Source organism: Bos javanicus, chromosome 3 (genome assembly GCF_032452875.1).
Source record: "Bos javanicus breed banteng chromosome 3, ARS-OSU_banteng_1.0, whole genome shotgun sequence".
NCBI lineage: Eukaryota > Metazoa > Chordata > Mammalia > Artiodactyla > Bovidae > Bos > Bos javanicus.
The window spans coordinates 24032683-24056195 of record NC_083870.1 but is presented as its reverse complement, the minus strand read 5'-3'; the positions used below and the strand labels follow the sequence as shown (position 1 = coordinate 24056195).

General features: G+C 43.6%; 1 protein-coding gene across 4 annotated transcripts in view; it reads left to right on the top strand.

Annotated features, from left to right (window-relative positions):
- Nucleotides 1-23268, top strand: part of HAO2 (hydroxyacid oxidase 2) — a 37803-nt gene extending 14535 nt beyond the window's left edge. For 2 of the 4 annotated variants that reach the window (XM_061409564.1, XM_061409554.1), the window contains 7 exons: nucleotides 343-481; nucleotides 2436-2587; nucleotides 4449-4732; nucleotides 6155-6364; nucleotides 10669-10827; nucleotides 11396-11465; nucleotides 15230-18956. In XM_061409564.1, coding sequence (XP_061265548.1) covers nucleotides 351-481; nucleotides 2436-2587; nucleotides 4449-4732; nucleotides 6155-6364; nucleotides 10669-10827; nucleotides 11396-11465; nucleotides 15230-15285 — 1062 coding nt within the window. In that variant the 5' untranslated portion in view covers nucleotides 343-350 and the 3' untranslated portion in view covers nucleotides 15286-18956. Of the gene's footprint in view, nucleotides 1-342; nucleotides 482-2430; nucleotides 2588-4448; nucleotides 4733-6154; nucleotides 6365-10668; nucleotides 10828-11395; nucleotides 11466-15229; nucleotides 18957-20756 lie in introns of those variants that run through there. The other 2 variants (XR_009734974.1, XM_061409576.1) reach the window with 2 other exon arrangements.
- Nucleotides 23269-23513: the final 245 nt, after the last annotated feature.

Sequence of the window (23513 nt, the reverse complement as noted above, 5' to 3'; positions counted from 1 at the left end):
GAAATTTTCATAATATTCTTATAAGAGGTGGTGGGGCCTCAACAAGATCTGAGGCAGCAGGCCTAGAAACAAGGGGACAGACCTGAGGGACAGTGAAGAGACCCAACAACCAGGAGTGGGAGCCGGGGCTGGGAAAGCAGAGGAGGGCAGCACGACTCCCTGCTCTCAGTCTGGGAATCAGCCTGTCTGGCAGCCCCTCCTTGTGGATGAAGATTACACGGGGGTTCACGTTGAATCCAAACAGCTCTGTGCTATAGTCCACACCTACCCCTTCACCCGCCTCAACTATCTGAAGAATTCGCAATGAGTTTTGTTTGGTTGGTTTTGGTTTTTCCTTTAAAGGTCCAGAAATGCCCTTGGTGTGTTTGACAGACTTTCGGGAGCATGCTCGGGAGCACCTATCTAAGTCCACCTGGGATTTTATCGAAGGAGGAGCTGATGACTGCTGCACGCGGGATGAAAACATGGCAGCGTTTAAAAAGTCTGGTCTTCCGTATCCTTTCTATTGCTAAGCTAAGGTGCCCAGGTTGAAAGCTCCTTGGAAGGTAGCAGTCCTGGTTTCTGCCTCCAAAGAACAGAGTATTCAAAATATTGTAATGGGCTTTTGTTGGTGGTGGGGATTTGGGGGGTTTTCTCCACAGGTGAGTGGGTAACTGGGGATAGGATGGGTGGAGAGACCTTTAATCTCTGCACAACTAGCACAAGCAAGCCACCCTCTGCCGATCATGCTGACTCTGCCACTTGAAAAGATAGCACAACAGTCTCCGGGTCTCCAGCCCCCAGGGCGGGGAGGAGAAGCCAGCTGGGTAAGCCTAAATCTCCTGAATGCCTGAACTTCCAGCTTGGAGATATAGTAGGAGAGAGGGCTCAATGCTGGAGGAAATATGGAGACCCAAGGAGTCTTGGGGAGAGCAGGAGATTGATTCAAGAGAGAAGGGCTGGGCTGCCACAACAGTGGTAAAGTAGGGGTCAGTAAACAGGTCAGGTCAGGCCCACTGCCTATTTCTGGATGGTCAGGTCGGGCCCACTATTTCTGGATGGTCCACAAGCTAAGGCTGCACTTTTTTTCATTTTTAAATCATTGACAAAAACCAAAAGAGGAATTACAAAATGTCAAAATTATAAGAAATTTCCATTTCAATGTCCATAAATAAAATTTTATTAGAACACAGCCATGCTCAGTCATCTACATCTTATCAGTGGTTGCTGTGATGTTACAACAGCAGAGCCAAGTAATTGTGACAAAGACCTCATGGCAGTAAGCCTAAAATATATACCATCTAACCCTTTACAGAAAATGTTTGCTGACCTCTGTGATACTGAGGCCAGAAAAAAACTGGAAAATGGGACACAAGGTGAACCCTATCTTCTGTGTTTTCATATTTATTGAGCACTATATTAAGCACTTTAATTGCTTCCTCTCATGTGTCTTCACAAGACTATTAGGAAAGTCGAATTATTACTCCTATTTCACAGATAAAGTAACTGAGGCTCTCTGACCCAAGTTCACACAATCAGCATTTCCAGAAAAATTTTTCTCAGTTTATGTACAGGAATAATAATATTTTGTGGAAAACAAGGACTTTTGGACCCTGAAGTTAACTAAGTCTCTGTTGGGACTTACAAATGTGTTTCATATAATTAACACTTGTTAATTTCCCTACCTTCTTCTAAAGTAGTGTATAAGTCAGATCTTCAATGAATTAGCCTCTAACCAAAAAAAAAAAAAAAGTGATAATTCTCTTGGATTTGTCCTCTTGCAATGACCTTTACTTGCCTTAAAGAGACTTGTGTCTGGGCTTCCCTAGTGGCTCAGATAGTAAAGAATCTGCCTATAATGCAGGAGACCTGGGTTTGTTTCCTGGGTCATGATGATCCCTGGAGGAGGAAATGGCAACCCCCCCACCCCAGAGTATTCCTGCCTGGGAAATCTTGGCAAGATTTCCAGAGGAGCTTGGCATGCTATATCCATGGGGTCATACAGAGTTGGACATTACTGAGCAACACACACACACACACAGATTTGTGTTTAACCTAAGAGAGAAGAGCCTAGAACTATGCCCTGCTCATTTATATCCATTCTAGTTCTTGTTATGATGCATCAATCAAAGCCTCCACATGCTGAGAGTCTGGTCATGGAGGCATGGCTCCAAGACACAGACTCTGATTGAGCAGGCAGAGAACAGAAAGACTATATGTGCAGTGGGAGTTCAGGGAAGGCCAGGTCAATGTGGAATAGGGGGTTGGGAGAGGCTTTCCAGAAGAAAGGCGCCTCCTGCTTGTCTATACTGCCTCACCAGCCAACTGACCCCACAAGTGATTTCTTGGGACCCAATGAGGTCCTAGACCTGTGCCAGGAATCTAGAGGTCCCAGCAGCACCTTCATGCTGGAGAATGATCCCACCAACAGAACATCTCTTTGTTGTCCAGCACAGAATCCGCCTCCGTCCCCGGTACCTGAAAGATGTGTCTAAGGTGGACATGCGGACCACCATCCAAGGAGCAGAGATCAGCGCTCCCATTTGTATTGCACCCACAGGTTTCCACCGCCTCGCCTGGCCTGATGGAGAAATGAGCACAGCCAGAGGTATGAGCTGCCCCCACCTTGAGGCTCCCCTCCCAAGGCCCTTTAGGTGTGCAGACATGTCCTTCAGGGCAGGGGCAACCAGCTTCTCTATGGAAGACGCTTACGGACATGAACCTGGTTGGAAGCAAGGATAGGAAAAGGAACAGTTAAAGCTACATTTGCCTATCATTTCACCTAAGATTGAGGAAATACCAGTTTTCCATTATAAAGAATGGTTAGGGTGGGAGGGAGCTACAGATGAATAGGAGAGTATGAAAACCCCACCAAGCCATGCCAAGAAAGGGGCACTGGCCCTGTGGGGTAAGGGCTGCTTAGTGTGGCCAGCAGGGGGAGGCCTTTCTTTGAGCCCTCGTGGGCCAGGGCTGGGGCTAAATGCCGAGTCTCTTAATTCAGGACGAGGAGAAAGTCATGACCTTGCTCCTAACATGAGGTCCTGGCAGGTGCTCTTGTCCAAATGTTCCATTTCTCTTATCCTCTGGGAAAGGTTGAAGGCAGGAGGAGAAGGGAATGACAGAGGATGAAATGGTTGGATGGTATCACTGACTCAGTGGACATGAGTTTGAGCAAACTCAGGATGATAATGAAGAACAGGGAAACCTGGTGTGCTGCAGTCCATGGGTTGCAAAGAACTGGACACAACTTAATGACCGAAAAACCACAGTTGATTTGATCATCTTATTTGAGAAAAAGTTTTCCATTGGCTTTTGTCTTCTTCCTAGTCCCATCTCAGTCTCTTCCCTCATTTGCCACCACCAAAAAACAAGAAGGGAGAAGAAGGGAAGAGCAGGGGGCAAAAATATTCCTGGGATTCATTTGTCATCTTCAACTGAAACCAAATCTTTTTTTCTCAAGTTGCCCAAGGGTTCCCTGGGGTCTTTTCCTTTGACTCTGTGATATAGGAAGTGATGAATCCAAGGATACTAGAGCTAAAGTGACATCCATCTGGTTAGGAACAAATTTGGCTGAGTTAAAATATGAATACCCTGTATGAATATGACTGCTCTACTAAATCTTCATGGTTGAGGGTGTTGGGTTGTTTTAGGCAGGAGAAAGCATTATCTCCTGTTGATGTTAGGAACTGAAAATATTAATTGTGATTAGGTCAAAGTCTCTACCTGTGAGTTGTAGAATGGTAGTGACATTAACCTCTTGGGGAATCCCCTCCCTGAAAATGATTAAAATGAGAAATGAGAAAGGTGCAATTGGCACATCATTGTCACCATCGTCAGCATCGTCACCATCATCAACAACATTATTACTAGCATTTGTACAGTACCTCACTTCATAGCTTTAAAAAAAAAAAAGGATACCATAGCTGGTATCCTATTTAATCTTGCAACAACCCTATAAGAGTGATATTATCATTTTCCCCCTTTACAGATAAAGAAAAAGAGACTCAAGGCCACACAGCTAAGAAGTTGTAGAACTAGTTTTCTTCTACCTCCAGATAGCATGCTTTTTCTACTGCAAAGCTCAGTCTTCTCCTTGGAATTATGTTCTCAACCTTCACCTTCTTTAGTTTCTTTCTGCTTCATTAATGGATTCATAAGATGTCCATTTCCTATCTGAAAGCTGCAACATGTTCAAATGGTTTTGGGAAATGGTTTTGGGGACTCAATGTCATTTCTAGCCTGAAATATTTTAATGGAATACAGAGTTTATAAGACCAGTTATACAGTGGAGGACCCAGGCAGTCTGATCAAACACCTCTGATGCCTGCCCGATAGGGAAGAAGAATGAGGTCAGGCTTTATCTTCACTCACAGGCAAGCTGGCCAGAGGGAACACAGACCTATAGGGCATTTCACCCCAGTTCAGAATGTCACTGCCCTCCAACCTGAGCTGTATCATTTGCTTTACAGCTGCACAGGCAGCCAGTATCTGCTACATCACCAGCACATATGCCAGCTGTAGCCTTGAAGATATCGTTGCTGCTGCCCCCAGGGGCCTGAGGTGGTTCCAATTGTATGTGCACCCGAACCGGCAGATAAACCAACAGATGATCCAGAAGGCGGAATCCCTGGGTTTCAAAGCTCTGGTCATCACTGTGGATGTACCCAAAGTTGGCAACAGACGAAATGACATTACGAACCAAGTGGACTTGATGAAGAAGTTATTGTTGAAAGATCTCGGATCACCTGAGATGGTAGGAAAGATACCAGAGCCGGGAGGGCAGGTGTAACGAGGCAGATTTCCATCCCTCTTTCCTCTCTTCTTTCTTTCCTCAAGAAGTCATTGTTCTGTACCTGTTCTGTGCCAGGCACTAAGGATGCAGCAGTTCAAAAAGCAGATGGAGTTCCTGCTGCTCAGAACTTCCAGATAAGCAGAATATAAGACAAATTGTTCTCACCTCTGGAGCTGGCCAGCCTGTCCCCAGAAGTGTTCTGGGCAGGTCTGGATGTTAGGAAATAAGAAAGCTAGGGAAAGAAGTTGTTTTTTTTTTTTTTTTCATGAGACAGAAGAGTAAAAGTTTCTTCCAACATTTTCTACTTTATGGCACACTTAGAAAACGATCATACATAGATAAATGGACCATGTGAAAAAGATGCTCCTATTCAAGGTGAATGCCTATGGAGCAGGACTGCCTTGAAAACTGGGCAGCAGTATCTCTGCACACCTGGAACTCATCCATGGGGCACCAGAGAGCTACAGTGTAGTTTTTTGAACAAGGTGACTACAAAGGCACTTCCTCCATTAAAATCCTTTAGTCCAATGGGATGAAGTGTCCCAGAGAGAGAAAGCTGTGGTAAAGTTGGAATCCCTTGACTGCATTAGAAATAATGATACCAGCCTTTTCATCCAATGAGCAGCTGCGATATCCAGCCAAATGACTCAATAGTTCTACCCTTTAGCCACAAATTGGCCTTGAGGGTTTCTGGTATCTTAGCTCAGATTCCAGGGATACCTTGGGGCCTATAGATATTTGATTCACATGGTGAGCAAAGATAAATATGGGCTTCCCAAATGACTCAGTGGTAAAGAATCTGCCTGCCAATGGAGGAGACACAGGAGATGTGAGTTTGATACTTGGATGGGGAAGAGCCACTGGAAAAGGGAATGACAACCCACTCCAGTATTCTTGCCTGGGAAATTCCATGGAGAGAGGAGCCTGGCAGGCTACAGTTCAGAGGGTCACAAAGAATTGACATGACTGAGCAGGCACGCAATACTGACTTAAGATTATTGAAGTCTTGCTTAGTTATTGTTACCTTGTACATATCTCAGTCACAACAATCACATTGGTCTATAAATGTTTTGGCTTATCTATCTCACTTAATAAACTCTGAGATTTGGGGGGGGGGTTGAAAGTAAGGACTGTGTCTCATTTGTTTTTGTGTTCCCAGGTCTTAGAAAAATTTTTGAGCAGGGACACAAGTAATGGTTAACAAATAAGCAATGGGAGTAGAAATTCTTTAACAAAAGTTTTGTTTGGAAAGGAGCTAGACGTAGTGTTGGGTTTTACGGTTCCTCTTTTCAAGCTTACAAATGGCCGCTTTTCAAATGTGCCTCGTCTTTGGAATGAGAGTCTCAAAGGAATTCAAGGCTAAGGTTCTCTTATTCCCCACAGGGAAATGTAATGCCTTATTTCCAAATGTCCCCAATTGACCCATCCATCTGCTGGGAAGATCTCTCCTGGTTTCAAAGCATGACTCGATTGCCCATCATCCTTAAGGGGATCTTGACAAAAGAGGACGCAGAGTTAGCTGTGAAGCACAATGTCCATGGCATCATTGTTTCCAACCATGGTGGGAGGCAGCTTGATGAGGTTCCTGCTTCAGTAAGTAGAATGACTTCAGAGTGGGTGTGTCTGTAAGTGCTGTGTGTGTGCACATGCGTTTGTATGTGTGTCCACAGCAAGGCACTCTGTGATATTTGGTGCTCGTTCCCCTCTCCCTAACCGACTATGTTGGTTATATGTGTGTATATATATATGAAGGTTATATGCGTGTATATATATATATGAAGGACTTTTAATCATTAATAATAGTCTAGTGTGTGCCAGGCTATTTTTACAAACTCAACATATGTCATCTCTAAAGTGCACAACAGTCCTGCATCATTATGCCTACTTAACAGATGAGGATACTGTAAGATGTAGAGATGTTAAGTAACTTGTGAGTTCACACAGTTAATAAGTGGTTAAGGTGAAATTTGATAGAAGAGTTGTTCCCAAGGCATAGTGGTCACCTGCCTTCTGGAAGACGCATTCAGCTGGAAGCTTGCCTGTCTGCATGGATTGGAACCTCATATTTTCTCATATGACACATCCCAGGAAGAAATGGTGCCTCACTTAAGCTAATAAATAACTTTCACAGTAAAACTTAAAATGCTCTATGAATCTTTTGCTAAAAATCCAAGACAGTCTAAATTTTCCCCTAGCTTATGAATTTGTCCATTAGAGATGGAGTCTGGGGAAAGAAAATGAAAAGGAGGGAGGCAGGGAAAGAATTTTTAAAGGAAGTTCATTGATTTCATGGAGACTGATAGCTTGTATTTTTCAAGGGATTCTTCTATGCTGCTTGACTCATTCTGAGAAATGGAAGTGAGTTTTTTTCCTCTTAAGGGTTTTTTTTTTTTTTTTTTGGTCTTTTAAGTAGGACATATTCACTGCAAGTAAATTGTAAAATATATCTAAACAAAAAGAATTAAGATAAAAATCATTATTATTAATGACAATAGTTTGGTAATCAACTTAATGTAAATGTAACATTTTAGGTTTGAAAACTATATATGATATTGTGCAATTTTCTTCTCTTCATTTATCAATATATCAAGAGCATCATTTTACTTCAATAAATTCGCTTTTGTTTTTAATGGTGTACAGTATGAATGGACAATTTATATGACCACCTTCCTATTGTTTAACATCTGGATTGCTTCCAAGGGTTCACTCTTTTAAACAATACATCAGTGACCATCCTGAAATCTTTAGCACATTCTCAATTTCTCCTTTAAAAAGAATTACAGGAAATAGAAAAAGCTAACCAGCCAGTTTATACATTTCAAGGCTTATGAAACTTGGAGGTTTCAAATGCCAATCACTGGCCTCCTCCTCTCTACCAGGTTCTACCTCATAGCAAACAAGCATGGGTTGAACTACAGGGAATGGTCAAGCCTTCTACTTCCCATCCCAACTCTTGACCTAAGACTTTAGGAGAATGTAGGTCTTCAGAACATGCGCTGAGCTCTCTCACCCAACTCCATCAAGGATACCCATAAAGCCATCTCTCACGTATCCAGTAATTGACAAAATAGAGTGTGCAGAGCATAGCAGGTTCTGAGCTGACCCAACTGTGCTGACAATAAGAACAGAAAGCAAAGAGCCCCTCACCAACCAGCAGCAAACAGGGTAGAATACTGACTTTGGAAATAACTCTAATAAAACATTACATAATTGGCTGTCTCTCATTAATCAGTTTAGCTAGTCTTGCTCCCTCAGGGAGTTCTGAGAGAGGAGTGGGGATAAACGGCCCACTAATTTTCGCACTGCACTTCCTCAAAAAAGAATGAGCAGTGAGGAAGGAAGGTGCCAGAACAAAAAGAGTTTCTTCTGCCCCATCACACTGATCAACATGCTGTTCTCCCAGGCCATCTGACCTAACAGCCAAACCCAAGATCATCCAGGGACAGTACCAAGATTAGTGGGAGGCTAGTGAGAGACCCACCCTTGGCTCAAAATTCAAGAAGATGCCAAAAAAACTGAATTAGGAATAATAGTTTCATGCACCATTTGAAAGATGAAAATTAATGCAGAAAAATCCACAGTGAATAGCAACAGTTTTAACAGAGATAGGATCTGATCCTGCACTTGCATAATGTTGCCTCACTCATTTCACTGTAACCTGGCCCTGGTTCCAATAAAGTTTTATTTATAAAAACAAGCCCCCAGCTTGCAGGTCAAAGTTTGCCATTTGATTTTTATAAACATTGTATTCAAATATTATTTATATTTTTGACACCCTTTAAATTTTGTGCCTGGGGTAAGTTGCTCACTCTTCTCAACCCAGTCCCTCCTTGTGAGGGGTGTGACTGTCTCAGTGATAGTCCATCTCTGTAATGTTTCATATCTAACACTCCTGTGCTTCCTTCCAGAACCAGAGGAGGCTAGCTTTGGCTCCAGAAGACTCTAATGAATGCCCTATTGTGGCTTATCAAAAGTTAACTCTCAAGCCATACTGAGTGAACCGCAGGCTGAAATTCACCCCCTACTGTGCTTCTTAAACTACTCTCAGTTCCATTGTCCAATGTGGCTCACTAGAAGGGCTTTCCTGGTAGCCCAGACAGTAAAGAATCCCCCTGCAATGCGGGGGACCTGGGTTGAATCCCTGGGTTGGGAAAATCCCCTGGAGAAGGGCATGGCTACCCATTCCAGTATACTTGCTTGGAGAATCCCCATGGACAGAGGAGGCTGGCAGGGTGCGATTTATGGGGTTGCAAAGAGCTGGACACAACTGAGCAACTGAGTGCACAGGGCAGAAGAGTTTGCATGAGTACATTTCTTTCTTTCTCACAGCATGCCCATTCAGGAGACGTGGGTTTGATCCCTGGATCAGGAAGATCCCACAGGCCACAAAGCAACTAAGCCCGAGTGCCACAGCTATTGAGCCTTCTGTAGAAATGTTTCACATAGTACCATGGTGGGACTGTAAAAATACCCTGATTTTGATGCACATTCTCTCCAGTCTTTACATGTAGGTTAACAAAATGTTCAATTCTCCCCCACCCACTTGGAAAGTACAAAGCTCTTTCCTCCCTGATTTCATACTCTGCTTGGTCTCACCAAAGGATCTCATTCAGGCAGAATTCAATCGACTCCTTCCGCTGCAGATTCTACTCCTCCTCTTCAGTTATTCCTCAAAGAGACAGAACAGGAGCCTTGAGGCAGTTCCAGAAACTTTTCCTTCAGGACCCTCCCCCCAGACTCTGCCATCACCCCTCCTTACAGACTTGGAGGTGCCCAGGAACATAGCTCAGTCTGGGGCACCTTATTTCGACAGGGCTGTTGACCACACAGCTGGGAATGAAAGAGAAAAAAAGGTGGGAGAAAAGATCCAGTTGAGAGAGGCAGCCAGAGTGATCAGGTGTTTTTGTTTTGTCTTTCTAAGGCTTCAACCAAGCTCTTACAATGTTACCACTGCCTTTCTCTCCCGTGTCTCAGATACCCCGTAAGGGAGTCAGGAACAAGTTGCTCAGATGTGTTGTGTCAGGAATAAGTTACAGCCCAGTTACATGGAACAGGCTGTGGTTCAGACACTAGGGTCACGGTTAATCGCATTTATTTTGCCAAAAAGACTTAGGGCCTTAGCAATGGAGAACATTTCTAATTGTGCCACCTTAGAAGCAGAGAAAGTGGAAGAGAATCAAAAGTCAAAATGTCCTTTAAAAAGAAGAAGATTAAAACGTTGTGTGCAGCCTGGATGGGAGGGGAGTTTGGGGGTGAGTGGATACATGTATATGTATGCCTGAATCCTTCTGCTGTCTACTTGAAACTACCACATTGCTACCTGGCTATACCCCAATATAAATGTTTGTAAAAAATAAAATGAAATAAAAAGAACAGGTGGCACTACTGCTAAAGAATCTCCCTGCCAATGCAGGAAAAACAAGGAACCTGGGTTCAGTCCCTGGGTTGGGAACATCCCCTGGAGGAGGGCATGGCAACCTGCTCCAGTATTCTTGCCTGGAAAATCCCATGGACAGAGGAGCCTGGAGGGCTACAGTCACGGGGCAGTAAAGAGTCAGACACGACTGAGTGACTCAGCACACAAAAGCGAACACTACAAATGGAAAAATGCCCCCTTGGGGATGTTAAGAAATACCAAGAATTTCTTCCAAGCTGTAAACACCTGAACTCTGTTGGAGCAGGAAAGGGCAGGAGCGGGTAGCCTAGAAAGAGTCCCTGGGCCTTGGGAATGTAGCTACCCTGCTTTGACAGCATCTGCAGCTTCAAGCATAGAAGCATGAGGCATTGCCCCAGCTTAGACCTCCTGGAGCCAGCCAAACCTGGGGGGCAGTGCTGTCCCGTGACACCCTGAGAGTCCAAAAGGAAGTCTCTGAGCCACACTTGTCTCTTGTTTTCAGATCGATGCCCTGACAGAAGTGGTGGCCGCTGTGAAAGGGAAGGTTGAAGTGTACCTGGATGGTGGGATCCGGACTGGCAACGATGTGCTGAAGGCTCTAGCCCTCGGGGCTAAGTGCGTTTTTGTGGGGAGACCCATTCTGTGGGGTCTTGCCTACAAGGTGAGAGTGGTAAAATGAAAACCAACCGGAAGGCACCCCACTTCTCATTTGTTTCCATGTGCTTCTGTGGTTTAACCCCCAAGTTTAACCAGTTTTTGGAGGTGCCACAGATCCTGAAGGACAGTGACACCTCACCTGCCCCTCCACACTTCTTCCACAGCATGTTGTAAATTTTCAAGAGCTCTCAGCCCCACCTTTTTACTCTTTGCTTTCCTTTATTCCCAACATAGTTCAAATTTCACAGATAGCCCCCATCCGCCCCACCACAGCTCTGAGCTCACTTAGAAGTATTTTTTAATGTTTATTTACTTTGCTGCACCAGGCCTTAGTTGCATCACGCAGGATCCTCAGTTTTGTTGCGACATATGGGTTCTTTAGAGGAGGCACACGAACTCTTAGTCAAGGTGTATGGGATCGAGTTTCCTGACCAAGGATGAAACCCAGCCCCCCTGCATTGACAGCATGGACCGCCAGGGAAGTCCCCTCACTTAGTATTGAAACTCAGCCTGTGGTCAGGATGTTCCTTCATGCCACTTTGAGTCTCCTCTTTTCTCTGTCTTGTGAGCAGGGTGAACATGGTGTTAAGGAAGTTTTGGACATTTTAAAAAATGAATTCCACACTTCCATGACCCTGACAGGTAAGTTTTTACCATGCTTTTCCTAACTCAGAGCTAAAAGCAGGCTGTCTAAAGAACAGAAGCTCGGGCCCTTCCTTCTCATTTGCCTCTCCCAAACCCAGAGAGAGCACAGAGGAAATCCCCGAGACAAAGTGAAATGAAAGTGTTAGTCTCTCAGTCGTGTCTGACTCTTTGTGACCCTGGGGACTGTAAACCTGCCAGGTTCCTCTGTCCGTGGGATTTCCCAGGCAAGAACGTTGGAGTGGGCAGCTATTTCCTTCTCCAGGGGATCTTCCCGACCCAGGGATTGAACCTGGGTCTCCTGCATTACAGGCGGACTCTCTACCATCTGAGCCAGTTAAGCACAAACTCAGAATGTGATACCTCTGCCACAAAAGCAAGTGCAATTTCAGATTGTGGTAAAGAGGGTCCCATCTCACTTTGGCCTGCTCAGATCCCATCAAACTTGTCAGATGTAGTTCTGGGGGTGATCTTTAAGTAAGATTCATGGATTGTTAAGAGTAGGGAAATTAAGTCACAGGGAAAGCATGGAGGAACTGTAAAGGTGGAAGCAAGCAGGATGACAGAACAGAGAGAAGGAAAAACATCATCCTGAGTAACCACAGGCAACAAGACAAACTTGAACGTCTCAGAGTTACACACAGGCAGGTATCAGGCATAAACGAGGTAACTATAAAGCAGTGTTCATAAAAACTTACATGTGTTCAGCAAATCCATGTGATCACTGGAATCCAGTGATCCTGTGAAATAGTGGTTCTCAGATAATGATGGTAACTTCCTTCTTCAGAATCATTTGGTTTGGGGGTGGGAGGTGGCTTATCCTTTTTTCTCATTGGCACAATGATGCAGGGTTGGTGTTGGAGGTGTTCAGTACTCAGGGATCAAGGATGCTAAATGTTCTAAAATGCTTGGAGCTGTCTCATAGAAAATTAGCCTGCCCAAATGCCAGTCATCGGTAGCTCTGTCTCTGACTGTCTTTGTCTGCTGTAGATGGTAATAGATTGTAATGTGAGAGGCAGACAAGATAAACCCAAATAAGACCTCCATTCATGCCTCAATTCTAAAATTTGGTAATAATAGGAACTTCCTCCAGAAGTAACAAAATAATGAATCCAGAGATCTGAAGTGGAGTCGTTTTTGTGCCATTGACTTATTTCCACAGATGATGCTACCAAGTGTCTGCCATCTGCCAGGCACAAGGCAAGGTGTCCAGGTCTTTTCTAGTCTGGTTTTCATCAGCTATCTAGACAAGTATCTTGTACTTAGCACCCAAGCTACATAGTGTTCACTGGGGCTGTGAACTCAGCCTTTTGGGCTTAAGTAGTTTAAGCTAGAAAACTTAGACCAGCATTAATGCCAGTCCCTTTCAACTGAGTAGATTAATAGGAAAAAAAACTGGGGGAGTGGATTAAGGCATCATGGACCAGGACTGTCCATCTGGGGCCAAAGCCTATGAAGATAAGTCAATAAATAACCCAAGGTTACCAAGTCTCTCCCATGAGGGCGAGGAGGGCACAAGTGTGAACAGATATCATGTTGATGTCTTTTGCCCTTGGGAGGGAGAGAGAGATGGAAAGATCTATGAGTTTCTGCAGGTTCCGAGAGATTGAGGTGACTTCTGTTGCTCCCCCAAATATTTTCTCCTGTCTTTGTGACATTATGTCTGACCTTTTAAAACAGAAGCCTGGAGGGGGAATTCACAATAACAAAGCTTTTTTATTCCACCAAAAGTTTATACTTAACAACCACTGGGATGGAAATAGAGACTGGAAAATCTTTTTCTGAAATAAAGGGTAGAGAGCCCTCTTCTTAAATGGGGTCAGGAAAAAAAGAAAGAGAAAACAGGATGATGAATACTTTTATGCCTAACTTTTTATATTTCTTTCCTTCTAATTGTTCTCCAATGAGAATGTATTGTTTAAATGCAGAGAAAAATGACTAATCAACAACTAAATGTGGGATAGGCAGGAGGGTTTGGGGAAGAAGGGAAAGAAGAGAAAATCTAGGCTGAAGGGCATCCCTCAGCATTCTCTGTGGGTATCGGTCCCGCAGGAAAGACTCCCCAAGCTGATCCCTGGGGAGAAGGGGGTCTCAGGTGAGGAGGGCTGTGTTTTCAGTGGAACTCACTCAAATAGAAAATCATAATGTGAAACTCCATAGAGTTTCACATTCAGTTCAGTTCAGTCGCTCAGTCGCATCCGACTCTTTGCGACCCCATGAACCACAGCATGCCAGGCCTCCCTGTCCATCACCAACTCCCACAGTCCACCCACACCCATGTCCATTGAGTCAGTGATACCATCCAACCATCTTATCCTCTGCTGTCCCCTTCTCCTCCTGCCCTCAATCTTCCCCAGTATCAGGGTCTTTTCAAATGAGTCAGCTCTTCACATCAGGTGGCCAAAGTATTGGAGTTTCAGCTTCAACATCAGTCCTTCCAATGAACACCCAGGACTGATCTCCTTTAGGATGGACTGGTTGGATCTCCTTGCAGTCCAAGATCAGCCCTTCCCTGCACAATGCATGTAAGATGCTTGACACAAAACCAGCACCCAGGAGGTGATCAGTCAATATGACTTCTCTATCCTAAACCTCCTGGAGATGTGTGACATTTTTCCTCTGTAACCTTGTGACATCTCAGCCCTGAGAAGAGAACCCTATTTGCATGTGAAATCAAAATAAGCTTAGAAATCATCTTTTCCTAATTGTGAGACCATATGCCAAAACTGTACATATAGGAATGTTACAATCCCAATTTGTCTTGGAAAACAAAACTGTGCACACATAAATCATGTGTACACAGACCTCACTTAGGTCTCATCTCTTGTAAGGGACAGGGGCTGAAACAGAAGATTCAACAGGGGCTGAATCTTCTTGAGTTTTATTGCTCGAAACTACCCACTTTGTTTTAATTTAGCCAACGTGTTTTAGTGTGAATATCCTCCTAATTTACAGTAATGAAAAAAACATGAGTACCTTGTAATTATGAATTCATTGTTAAACCTTTAGTGAACCTCTACCAAGAACAAGGCAGTGTCCCTGGTACCATGTGGACCAAGACTCCATCTGATGAGCTCATGCTGATAAGTAGAACAAGCACACAAATAGCACCAGGGCTTACATGGGATGCTTCAAAGTGTCTCAAAATGGTATCACACACTTTGATGCAACGACTGAGACATTTTTGCATAGTTTAAATATTTATTTCTACTACAGTGTATCAGCAGTTTCTATTCTGGCATCTCTGCACTCCTTGAGGAAGTCTACCCTCTCCAAAGCTGCACAATTCTGTCTGCCCCATGGAAACCCAGAGCTGTCAAAATCATTGTCACTTCTGATGAGAGCACCTCTGGCTCCAAATTCCTGCTTCTGCTGACTTAGTTCATTTTATGAGTTATTTACGCATCCCTCACCTGCCGTTCCTGTCACCTATCATCAACACCAGGGGCTTCCCTGGTGGTTCAGTATTCAGGGGTATTCACTGCACACAAACTGACTTTTCAAAAGGCTGAAATACTGCTTTTATGTTTTTTACCATCCCATTTTGCCATGGCTGTTTTCAAAGAGGACACAAGCACAGGCTCACAAAATAATTCCCAATGTAATCAGAATTACGTGATATGTTCTGTATATATAACATCTTATCAGGGTGAGGGCAAGGGTCAAGGCTTGTTTCTATCCCCATGGTGGGGTGGTGACTGGGGTTTCAGAGAAATGAGCTTTTAAACTACATTTGGTTTGTTTGTTTTTTTTTTTTTTTTTAGGTTGCCGATCGGTTGCTGAGATCAATCAGGACCTGATCCGGTTCTCCAGGTTGTAAAAAAAGACAGCCGATGGCCTGACTGCAGAGTTTGCCCATAGGAGGAAGACAAAATCATAGGGTGTGTGATGCCCTCTTGCCTCAATCCCATCCTGGCCAGCAGTTTATCCCTGCACCCTCAACCACTCCACCCCAAATCCCTCATCTTCCTCAAATATGCCAATGCCCTTCTTTGCCTCACTGCCTTGTATATGTTGCTCTCTTGCCTGAAATCCTCCTCTGAAAGCAGAGATCTTAAAAGAGCAGATCAGCAATGGCTGAAATAACTAGTGATTACAACTATTTGAATATACTATGTTTCTATGAAATAACTATGGAAATCTGTACCCAAGAACAGAAGAGCTATACCTATAAAATATTCCTCAACAAAAATCATACTCCTATCTGTAGACAACAGAGAAATAATATAGTTAAAAACATAAGCTTTGGAGTCATACAGACACAGGATTGCCAGGTCTGTTACTGACAAGCTGTGAGACTTGGGAATGTTTTTTGATCTCTGTTCTTCCATGTCTTTGTGTATAAAATGAGGTTTATAATACCTACCCTATTAGGTTGGGAGAAAGATTGAGGGAGATAACATACATAAAGTTCAGAGCACAATGCTTAGCCCCTAAGTTTAAGAAAGAGTAGTTTTTGGACTTCCACGGTGGTCCAGTGGTTAAGACTTCACCTTCTAATATAGCGGGTGTGGATTCAAGCTATGGTGGGGGAATTAAGTTCCCACATGCTGCAGGATGTGGCCAAAAATTAAAATACATAAATAAAACTTGAAAAAATCCCTCTTAAAAAATAAAGAGCTATTAGCTTTTATGATTATTATTTGGCAAATTCCTATTTATCTTTTAAGATCTTGTTCAAATATCACCTATTCTTACCTGGCTACTTGCTAAAGGTTTCCTATTGTGCTTTGCACATTATACTATTACAATCCTTATTATAATGTGTTATGTTTATTGGTCTCTCTCCATAAATAGACTTTACATGTCTCTGAGCAAGAAACTATATGCTTGGTACTGGGTTTGGCATATAGCAGCATCTCAATAAACATTTGTAGGATGGATAGATGAGTGGATGGACTGAAAAGGGTGAAAGGAGAGATGGGAAAATGAATAAATGCCCTATCAGAGTAAAAACTCCCCAGACCAGCAGTCAGCAAGAATAGACTTCTAGAGCAGGGGCGCTTGGCTAAATAAGATCTGACACTTGAAGACATTAAGGAAGTTAAGGATAAATTCCCGATATCCTAAATAAATATTGATAATTTCATAACTGGTGTTCATGTTCTATCTTGGTCCTTGTTATAGACTGTTTTCTATACAACAATCATTGACTTTTTTAAGTACAAGCAAATCCTGCTAGTTTAGTGCTTAATTCAGTCACTCAGTCATGTCTTACTCTTTGCAACCCCATGGACTGCAGCATCGCAGCCTTCCTTGTCCATCACCAACTCCCAGAGCTTGCTCAAACTCCATTGAGTTGGAGTCCATTGAGTTGATGATGTCCATTAAGTTTGTGTCCATTGAGTTGGTGTCCATTAAGTTGGTGATGCCATCCAACCATCTCATTCTCTGTTGTCCCCTTCTCATGCCTTCAATCTTTCCCAGCATCGGGGTCTTTTCTAATGAATGGGCTCTTCGTATCAGGTGGCCAAAGTATTGGAGCTTCAGCCTCAGCATCAGTCCCTCTAATGATTATTCAGGACTGATTTCCTTTAGGAATGACTGGTTTGATTTCCTTGCAGTCCAAGGGACACTCAAGAGTTTTCTCCAACAACATAGTTTGAAAGCATCAGTTCTTTGGTGCTCAGGTTTCTTTATGGCCCAACTCTCATACCCATACGTGACTACTGGAAAAACCATAGCTTTGACTAGACAAAACTTTGTTCGCAAAGTAATGTCTCTGCTTTTTAATACACCGTCTAGGTTTGTCATAGCTTTTCTTTCAAGGAGCAAGTGTCTTTTAATTTCATGGCTGCAGTCACCATCTGCAGTGATTTTGGAGCCCAAGAAAATAAAGTGTGTCACTGTTTCCATTGTTTCCCTATCTATCTGTCATGAAATGATGGGACTGGATGCCATGATCTCTGATAGGCAAATGCTATACCTCACCTGCTTAAGGCTTTTCTATGGCTTCCTATTCCATTCAGTATCAATTCTACACTGAGCATCAGCTCTCCAGGAGATTGCATGATCTGGTTCTTCCCTCAGCCTTCACTCTCCCTTTCCCTCATCATGCCTTAGCCAAAATGTGTCCTTTCTATTCCTTTCTTTTTATTATTTCTAATTGGAGGATAATCACTTTACAATGGTTGGTTTCTGCTCTATGACAAAGTGAATCAGCTATAAATATACTCATATCCCCTCCCTCTTAAACCTCCCTCCCACCCACTCCCACCCCATCCCACTCATCTAGGTCATCACTGAGCACAAGGCTGAGCTCCCTGTGCTATATAGCAACTTCCCACTAGCTGTCTATTTTACACATGGTAATGTATATATTTCAGTGCTGCTCTCTCAGTTCATCCCACCTTCTTCCCCCTCTGTGCCCACAAGTCCGTTCTCTACATCTGCATCTCTGTTTCTTAAATAAGTAAAACTCTGGACTTTCATCCTTATTATTCCCTCTACATAAAATGTCCTTCCCCATCCTCTTCCCATGAATGGCTCTTTCCCTATAGTTAGATCTCAGCTTAGCTCAGACGGTAATCTGCCTTCAGTCCAGGAGATCTGAGTTCAATCCTTGGGTTGGCAAGATTCAAGTTGGGAAGATTTCCCTGAAGAAGTGAATGGCAACCCACTCCAGTACTCTTGCCTGGAGAATCCCATGGACTGAGAAGTCTGGTAGGCTACAGTCCATGGGGTTGTAAAGAGTCAGACAAGACTGAGCGACTAACTACACTTAAGTGTCACCACCCCAATCAGATGAGAGTTCCCTGACAATCCCATCTAGAATAGTCTCTCCTTTACTCATCACATCACCCTGTGTTTTCCCCTCCCAGCACTTAATACAATTGGCAATTAACTTATCCTTTGTTTATTGCTCATCTGCACTACCACAGCACCCTTATCAGCTGTGGTCACCTCTTTATTCCCAGAGCATGAACCAGGCCCAGCTCCATGGAAAGCTTTCAGTAAATATGTGTTAAATGAATTAATCCAAAAAGAAAAAGCTGGATCAAATTGCGTTGCCACATACGGAGAAATATAGTGGTCCCAGAGGGAACACAGTTAGTTAGCAACAGAAAGAAGCTGAATCAATCACAATCTAAGCCAACAGACTCGGAAAGTCTCCTATCATTCCTAGGCCGACACTTTTCTGCATGAACTCCTGCCTTAACAAAAGTCCTCTGTTGCCCAGCTTATTGCATATAAGCAAGATCAAGGGAACATTAGATAGCATGGGAAACACGGAAAGAGAAAGCAGTCCTGTGGTAGCCTCCCTGATCATAACTCTTGATGCTCTAACCATCTGCCTACCCAAAGGTATGGAGTATATGCCACCTACGTATTTGTAAAGAGAAATTAAACTATGGTGGCATTAGAGAATCTTGTTTGCTTATACTGGGGTTTATTTAGAACCCAGAATACAGGAGATGTGAACACCCAGACTCCCAAATCATCGATTCCTTTGATTCTTCTCTGAATAAAAGATCTTTAAAGGGCAGATCAGCAATGACTGAAATAGCTCTATTTTTTGTACATCTGCTATATCTTTATGACATAACTGTGGAAATTTGGACTCTGGACAGAGAGCTATCCACATAAAATATTCCCCAACAAAAATCATACTCCCTATCTATCAGACAGGGCAGAACAGATGAACCAGAATAAAGAAGGAAAGGAAAGTTACTGTAGTTAGAATACTGAAAGAGCAGTAACCTCTTTATAGAATTGTGGTCTTTGAAAAGAGGCCCAGGAGAGTGAGTTAGATGGCATTGTTAATGGGTTTTAAAAGGAAAAAGGTAATTGACTGTGACCCTTGTGCTAGACCCTATCTTTTTATTCAATTAAAAGTTAAAATTGGCTCCTACACTGTCAGGCTCATGGTCAGTTTGAGGCCAAGAAGGGGTCTTAATTTGGCAGCAAGAATAGGTGCTTGTGCTCAAAGTTTAGGGACATACCAAGTAAAGTCCATGTCCAAGGGCACCTGCCTGGCTGACACAGCAATCACCGTTGCACAGCTGTGGGACAGGAGGCCTAAATGACCATGGGTTTGAAGAAGGCCCTCAACACACAGATTGGAGAAGAAACACGTGGAAGGTTCACAGGACCTAAAAGGGTTATGCTGCAGGGGTGGTCACAGTGCAGACTAATTCACACACTGCTGCGGGAATCTTCTGGAATTTTTTTTACTTTAGTTCACAGAGCCAAGACCAAAGACATGAGAGAACAGAAAAGCAAGAGAAAGCGTAAAACATTTGTGCTTGTGACCTAGGATGCTACAGGACCTAATGGCCCATTAAGTATGCCTGTTCTGTGTAGCACACTGACCTCCAGGACAGGTAGTAAAGAGAGAGTTTTCAGACAAGAGCTGCGGGGACTCTGAACACAAATTAAAATTGACTGTATCAGTCCTTGCGGGGCTTCCCAGGTGGCTCAGTTGTAAAGAATCCACCTGCCAATGCAGGAGATGAGGGTTCTATCCCTGGTTTGGGAATATCCCCAGGAGGGGGAAATGGCAACCCACTCCAGTATTCTTGCCGGGATAATCCCATGGACAGAGGAACCTGGGGTTGCAAAGTGTTGAACGTGACTGAGAAACCAAGCATGCTCATAGGCATCAGTTCTTGACCAATAAATGAGAAAGGAGAGGCCTTTACTGCACTCATATTTTAGTTTTACTAGATAGATGTAGGCTTTCTCCATTAAGTGCTCAACCAACTAAAGAGATTAAAGTCTAAAAAATAATTTCTTACACAAGGGTCCCCAAGAACATGGACTCTGACAGTAGATAGGCTTTGGACAGACTCCTGAGAGAACTGGACAGCCCAGCCACATCATGTCTAGATGGACTTTGCTCTTCTCTGCCCTGTTCCTCAGCCCTCATATCCCTGTTGCCCATTACGACTCGGCATCACATCCCCTGGGGCTTAGTGCACTTTCTAGAAATTCACTCTCTAGAATTCCACTTATAGATCACAGAACTATGCCTCAGATACCACTTGTTGAAGTCTCTTCCAATTTGTGTTAAGTCTGTGACTCTGGTCTCATGATTCTCTTATGTCAGAAACCAAATGAGAATATCACAGTACCACACTGTCCTTTGTGGTCTAAAAGAATAAATAGGCAGCCTTGACAGTAAGGTTTGACACCAGAGAAATCACTGGTAAGAGAACATCCACTTCCCTAGCCACCTCACCACAATCTCATAAGTCAAATTTTTTATTTTCATGCTAAGATTATCTTGCTGGCTGATGAACAGGCAGTAAAATTAGCCAAGTTTCTCTGTAATAACTGTACTTATTACAGGGTATGCTGTCTACCACCCCTTCTAAGTAGGCATGATGGCCAGGAAGTCTCTTCTGTCCTGAAATCACCGCTGGGATCTTGACTGAGTCATCCAGACTGGTTTGGGGTAAGAGAGAAATAAATCATAATAGCATATGGCATGAAGGTAATTTGGTGTGCAGATAATGGAGTTAGCTTACTTTATGAGAGAATCTGATGTAAGTTCTCCCTGGGCACTTCTACTTGGGTGATAACTGTACTCTTTTTTGGTCCTGGACACATGTATGTGTTATTTTTTGAGTTGCTTTTCCTTCTGGACTCAGAGGGATGGATCTAAGATTCAAAGGGATATGGGCAAAGATGTTATAAAGAGAGTGTCCAATGAACCAGAAGTGTGGACAACAGAATGGCCTCAGTTACATGGAGGGATACATATGAAACATCAGAAGGCACTTCTTGGCCTCTAAAGATGTCCCATGTGCCTGCGTATTCACTCTCTTCAGTTGTGTCCAACTCTTTGCGACCCTACAGACGTAGCCCACCAGACTCCTCTGTCCATGGAATTCTCCAGGCAAGAATACTGGAGTGGGTTGCCATGCCCTCCTTCAGTGGATCTTCCCAACCCAAGGACTGAATCTGCATCTCTTATGTTTCCTGCATTTGCAGGTGGGTTCTTTCCCATGAGCGCTACTTGGGAAGCCCAAAGATGTCACACACTAGAATGCATTTGTAAAGAAGGCAGAGAAATCCTCCCCACTAGAAAGTTTCAACAATTGAACAGAACACTGAGTATGTAAAAGAAATGTGTTCTGATAAAGAGGATAAGCTTTTGAGTCACTCCAAGGTCAGGCTATCTGGATTCAGATTCTGACTCTACTATCTTCAAGACTCTTAGCAAGACCCAAAACATCTTTTGCTTCTTCTACTAAATAATAATACCAATCTCCTTGGATTCTCACTGTGAAAATTAAACACTATAGGGGACTTCTGATTCCCAATATAAGATATAGGGAGCTTGGAAGTTGCTAGTCCATCCCAAAAACAAGCAAAATGTTGAACAAACTGAAACATCGACAGCTCCTCTAGTTCCTTCAGAAAAATGAAGTCACAGGGCACACCACTGCCCCTCAGATTGGAAGAACTAACAGATACAGAGAACTATAATTTGTCTGAGCAGAAATCCATGAGCAGAAGCCTCCATGAAAACCAGCCCTGACATTAGAAAACCTGAACTGTAACTGATGAATAGCTGGAGGCTCATAGTGGACAAATCTGAAAATTCAAAATCCAGGCGGAAACAGTCAGGGGAGACTCCGCCCCATACTTTTGTTTTACCAACAGGAGCTCTACTAGGTTCTCACAGTGAATACCAGAGAAAAATCCCACAGAGCTTCCACTGGGAGTGGGGAGTAACCATTTTGAAGTACTCTGGTGAATTCTGTTCTTTTCTTTTTTTTTTAATATTTATTATTTATTTATTTGGCTGCAGTGGGTCGTAGTTGCAGCATGTAGGATCTAGTTCCCTGACCAGGGATCAAACCTGGGCCCCTTTCATTGGGAGCCTGGAGTCTTAGCCACTAGACCACCAGGGAAGTCCCAATAGTATGTTCTGTTCTTAACTAGGCCTGCCCTCAAGAGGGACTTCCCAGATGGCACAGTGGTAAAGAGCCTGCCAATGGAGGAGCCCAGGAGATGCGGCTGGATCCCTAGGTCAGGAAGATACCCTGGAGGAAGAAATGGCAAAACACTCCAGTATTCTTGCTGATTTAATCCCACAGACAGAGGAGCCTGGCAGACTACAGTCCATGGGGGTCGCAAAGAGTTGGACATGACTGGGTGACTGAACATGAGCATGCCCTCAAGAGAAACCACTTTACCAGACCCTCACGGACTAGGATTTTATCACAACCTAACCAAATTGTTGTTGTTGTTCAATCTCTCAGTCATGTCTGACTCTTTGTGACCTCATGGACTGCAGCACACCAGACTTCCCTGTCCAACACCATCTCTCAGAGCTTGCTCAAACTCATGTCCATTGAGTTGGTGATGCCATCCAACCATCTCATTCTCTGTCGTCCCCTTCTCCTCCTGCCTTCAACCTTTCCCAGCACCAGAGTCTTTTCTAATGAGTCAGCTCTTCGCATCAGGTGGCCAAAGTATTGGCACTTCAGCTTTAGCATCAGTCCTTCCAATGAATATTCAGGGATGATTTCCTTTAGGACGAACTGGTTTGATCTCCTTGCAGTCCAAGGGACTCTCAAGAGTCTTCTCCAACAACACAACTCAAAAGCATCAATTCTTTGGCGCTCAGTCTTCTTTATGGTCCAACTCTCACACCCATACAGGATTACTGGAAAAACCGTAGCTTTGACTAGGTGGACCTTTATTGGCAAAGTAATGTCTCTGCTTTTTAATATGCTATCTAGGTTTGCCATAGCTTTTCTTCCGAGGAGCAAGTGTCTTTTAATTTCATGGCTGCAGTCACCATCTGCAGTGATTTTGGAGCCCAAGAAAATAAAGTGTGTCACTGTTTCCACTGTTTCCTTATATATTTGCCATGAAGTGATAGGACCGGATGCCATGATCTTAGTTTTTTGAAACCAATTTGGGAGATGGGAAATACCCAACTCCAGCCCCCTCTAGCCACCCGGTCCCACTTAAGGGGGCAAGGAGGGACCAAGAAGCACTGGTGAAATTCACAGTCCATGGTTACAGGCTCACCAAAAGACTAAGACTAACCATAGGACTAGAAAACACTTTCCCTATCACAGACCTTAC